Consider the following 5,028-nt stretch of genomic DNA (forward strand, 5'->3'; position numbering starts at 1 on the left):
CATGTGTCCTTTCCCTAACCCATGTGTCCTGTCCCTAACCCATGTGTCCTAACCCATGTGTCCTGTCCTAACCCATGTGTCCTGTCCTATCCCATGTGTCTCAACCCTAACCCATGTGTCCTGTCCTATCCCATGTGCCCCCATCCCTAAACCATGTGTCCTAACCCATGTGTCCTAACTCATATGTCCTAACCCATGTGTCCTAACCCATGTGCCCCATCCCTAACCTTAAACCCTTGTGTCCCAGGCAGGCAGGCAGGCAGGCAGAACAGGACAGGACAGTCTACAGAGGCACCAGGGGACTATAACACACAGGCTTCATTCGGGTGGTAAAACACCTGAACAGTTGGTCTTTGAAGCAGTGTAACACTCTTCTCTGAGCCCTGCCAGGCAGACAGGTGGGGAGACATTCCTTCTAGGGACAGACGACTGAAATCAAATGTCAGGTTTCAAAATATAAAGGAGTGATTTATTGGATATTCACCCCCCCCCCCCCCCCCCCCCCCCACCCACTCCAGTCACCACTCAGCAGACAGACAGATAGGAGCCACTCTGCACAACAACAGCTAAAAATAAAGCACTGAGTCAGTAACACAATCTGAAACTGTAAATAGACCTCTGGGTGTCCCAGTCTGTTGTATCTCTGCCAGTCTATGAAACCAGTAGGTCCATAGGAGAACACCTGGCATCTTGTTCTAATTATTAGCGTTGGGTGTCTAAATGATCTTCTCCACGCTTCAAACCGTTCGGCAGCATTGCGAGGCACGTGTGCATCAAGTACAAAAAAATAAAAATGCAGGCTAGGACATCCGGTAGAAAAAAACACAACAAAAAACAGATATGGCAAACTGCATGTGCATCTGGTGAACATATGGCTTAAACCAAACGCCACGTCGGTTTTGCCCCACGATAAGGAGAAGAAGGAAAACAAATAGGAAGTAATGCACGAGTATAGGGACGTGGTCTAGTGGTTATCACTTGTTGGACGTAATAAATGTGCGCTGTCTCTTTAAGAGACACACCGTCGTAATAAAGCCGTTGTGAGGCTCGCTGCAACAAGCCGGTAGTTTCAGTTCACACAGAAACCACGGTGGAGTCGACCGCGTATAGCCGGAGTCTTCTGAGAAAGGAGACCGAAAACCAAGCTGTAGACAGTTATATGTCGTTTCCTGTGGATGATAATAACAAATGGCTCGTCGGTGATGTACTTTCAATATCTACAAGACCTTGGGGGTGAGTAAAAACGGCGTTTATTTTCTTGATTAAAAATGCCTGCTAACCGGTTTAAACAGGTGCATACACCTGTTTGAAATGTTGACCTACCGCTCTCAAAGAGTTTAACGGGACAATGTCAAATATCACCGCCTTGGACATTTAAAAAAAACTCAAACATGCCTCTCTCTTTTTCACTAGGTTGATATCCAGAATCTTTTTGGACATCATCCCGGTATTGTATTTTTGACCGGAAGCATTTGATGATGGATTGGAACCTTCCCACACCTTGAAATAAGTCCTACCCGGATCGAATTACGTTTCCTACCTAAAGCACCGAGCTCACCACCTCCGCCCCTGGAACAGGTGGAAACGTGTCATTTATTTTTTGTTGTTGTCACCACCCACCTGGAAGTGGCATGGGTAACCAGGTTGAGAAACTGACACATCTGACTTATGACAATGTTCCGACCGCGGATCCCAACGGGTTTGACACGGAGGATGAGCTGGGGCCCCGGATCGGAGTGTCCTATATCTTCTCCGCGGACGACGACGAACAAGAGGAACGTGTTGACGGACCGGACAAGGATCAGAACGAGGAAGGGAAACAATACGATAACTGCAACGAGCTGGAGTGTGTTGTGTACTACCGTGATGAATCTGTGTACGAGAAGAATCTCAAACTCTCTGATATGAGCACGTATTCGACTGAGAATCTTTTAAACAAGTGCATACCGGGGGATTTGGTGGAGTTCGTGGCTACGGGCCAGTACCCTCACTGGGTTGTGTATGTGGGCGACTTTCAGGTCGTTCACCTGCACCGGGCTGAAATTAAGAATAATTTCCTGACAGATGCCAGTCAGGGAAAGAGAGGCAGGATAGTTAACGGGCTGTATAAATTCCGCGCTCTGCCTCCGGAGGTGGTGGTGCAGAACGCGGTGCAGCAAGTAGGAACGAGAGACCGAGAGCTGTACTGGAGGAATTCTGAGTGCTTTGCTGCGTGGTGCCGGTTCGGGAAGAGGGAATTTAAAATAGGAGGAGAGATCCGTATCGGAAAGCAGCCCTACAGGTTGAAAATGTTGTTTTCTGAAAAGAAAAGTCACGTCCTTGAATTTCAGAGTTTTGACGACTTGATCATGGAGAAGAGGAGAAACGATCAGATAGGCAGAGATGCGGTGACGCAAGAGTTAGCGAACCATCTCAACGCAACTGATGCGGAAATTAAGGACGACTTTCATCAGAGTGTAAACTGAAAGACCCCAAGAGAAACGGATGGTAATGACCAGTGGAGGACTTGGGCAGCGTTCAGCTTCAGGATACAGGAGCCCACGTGACTAGAACACTGTTGGAAATCCTATTTTGTTTTTTGGCGCAATTCCGTGCGCCTTTTTATGCATACCAACGCATTTATATTGGTTTGAGACGAAGTAGCAACTCAACCAATGAAGTGCATTTAATTTACCAACAGTTTCTACCTTGAGATAAGGACACCTTGAAACACACAAACATTCCTGTCTATACTGAACAAAAATATAAACTCAACATGCAACAATTAAGGAATTTACTGAGTTATGGTTCATATAAGGAAAACAGTTGATTGAAATAAATGGATTAGGCCCTAGTATATGGATTTAGGGTCTAAAGTTCACTATCGGATGTAAACAAATATATCTGTTGGTCACAGATACATATTTTATTTTTAAATGAGCCTCAGGATCTCGTCACGGTATCTCTGGACATTCCAAGTTGCCCTCAATTTAAAATGCAATTGTGTTCGTTGTGTCCGTAGCTTATACCTGCCCCATACCATAACCCCACCGCCACCACGGGGCACTCTGTTCACAACGTTGACATCAGTAAACCGCTCGCCCACACGACGCCATACACGTGGTCGGTGGGTTTTTTGAGGTTGGTTGGACATACTGCCAAATTCTGTAAAAACAACGATGGATGTGGGTTATGTTTGAGAAATCAAAATTCAATTCTCTGATATCAGCTCTGGTGGACATTCCTGCAGTCAGCATGACAAGTGTACGCTCCCTCAAAACTTGTGACATTGTGTTGTGTGACAAAACTGCACTTTTTTTTGTGTGTGTGGCCTTTTTATTGTCCCCAGCACAAGGTGCACCTGTGTAACGATTGTTCTGTTTAATCAGCTTCTTGATATGCCACACCTGTCAGGTGAACAGATTCTCTTGGCAAAGGAGAAATGTTCCCTAACAGGGATGTAAACAACTTTGTGCCAGAAAATGTATATGGAACATATCTTGTCTCCTTTTATTCCAGCTCATGAATCATGGGAACAACACTTTTACACATCGCAATTTTATATTTTTGTTCAGTGTAGCTTCAAGTCGTCCCATATGGACTGGTCACTGTTGTTTTCTACCGCTCTGAAGAGGAGCAAAGCCTTTCCTATAGCCTTTCATATCTGGTTGTTTCACAACGTGCTCCTGGACAACCCCTGGGGTTTTAGACCAATGGAGAGGGAGCAGAACATCCTCCTGGACAACCCTGGTGTTTTAGACCAATGAACAGGGAGTAGAACATGCTCCTGGACAACACCCAGTGTTTTAGACCAATGGAGAGGGAGGGAGCGGAACATGTGATCCATTTGACATTTCACTTTCCGGATTCCCTACTGTGACTTTATGATTCCCTTTCTGACCTGTCTGACTGGTTATTGTATTCACAACCACAACTCTGTGTGTCCCAAATGGCTCCCTATATAGTGCACTACTTTTGGCCAGAGGCCTATGGTCCCTTGTCAAATGTAGTGCACTACTATACAGGGTGCCATTTGGGATGTTTCCTGGCTGCACTTTAATTGAGTCTATTATTGATTTAATGGTTTTTTTTTGTTTTTTTTGGGGGGAAGTGAATGTTTGTATGAGGAAATATATGGAAATAAATATCTATTTAACCTAAATGCATATTTTCTTACAGCACTAGTCTGTTGATTGGTCAACTGCAAAACGGTACATGTATTTCTATTCTATTAAAAACCAGACATTGATGGCTGGCACTGTGTCGTTTTGCAGTCACACCCAAAGTCAGGTACAACCCCATTACTTTATCTCCCTGAGCAGGAGTCATTCCATTACTTTATCTCCCTGAGCAGGAGTCATTCCATTACTTTATCTCCCTGAGCAGGAGTCATTCCATTACTTTATCTCCCTGAGCAGGAGTCATTCCATTACTTTATCTCCCTGAGCAGGAGTCATTCCATTACTTTATCTCCATGAGCAGGAGTCATTCATTACTTTATCTCCCTGAGCAGGAGTCATTCCATTACTTTATCTCCCTGAGCAGGAGTCATTCCATTACTTTATCTCCCTGAGCAGGAGTCATTCCATTACTTTATCTCCCTGAGCAGGAGTCATTCCATTACTTTATCTCCCTGAGCAGGAGTCATTCCATTACTTTATCTCCCTGAGCAGGAGTCATTCATTACTTTAATATGTTATCTCCCTGAGCAGGAGTCATTCATTACTTTATCTCCCTGAGCAGGAGTCATTCATTACTTTATCTCCCTGAGCAGGAGTCATTCCAATACTTTATCTCCCTGAGCAGGAGACATGCATTACTTTATCTCCCTGAGCAGGAGTCATTCATTACTTTATCTCCCTGAGCAGGAGTCATTCATTACTTTATCTCCCTGAGCAGGAGTCATTCATTACTTTATCTCCCTGAGCAGGAGTCATTCATTACTTTATCTCCCTGAGCAGGAGTCATTCATTACTTTATCTCCCTGAGCAGGAGTCATTCATTACTTTATCTCCCTGAGCAGGAGACATTCCATTACTTTATCTCCCT

General features: G+C 44.7%; 1 protein-coding gene across 1 annotated transcript; it reads left to right on the plus strand.

Moving 5' to 3' along the window:
• The first annotated feature begins 1,042 nt into the window (after positions 1-1,042).
• LOC109888384 (protein LRATD2) lies at positions 1,043-4,141 on the plus strand. Its single transcript, XM_031818762.1, has 2 exons — positions 1,043-1,233; positions 1,414-4,141. The coding sequence occupies exon 2, from the start codon at positions 1,632-1,634 to the stop codon at positions 2,463-2,465; it is 834 nt and encodes a 277-aa protein (XP_031674622.1). The 5' UTR covers positions 1,043-1,233; positions 1,414-1,631; the 3' UTR covers positions 2,466-4,141.
• Positions 4,142-5,028: the final 887 nt, after the last annotated feature.

Source organism: Oncorhynchus kisutch, unplaced genomic scaffold (assembly GCF_002021735.2).
Source record: "Oncorhynchus kisutch isolate 150728-3 unplaced genomic scaffold, Okis_V2 scaffold1609, whole genome shotgun sequence".
Classification (NCBI taxonomy): Eukaryota; Metazoa; Chordata; class Actinopteri; order Salmoniformes; family Salmonidae; genus Oncorhynchus; species Oncorhynchus kisutch.

Coding starts and splice junctions, on each gene's coding strand:
- LOC109888384 (XM_031818762.1), top strand. CDS start 1,632: ATGGGTAACCAGGTTGAGAAACTGACACATCTGACTTATGACAATGTT.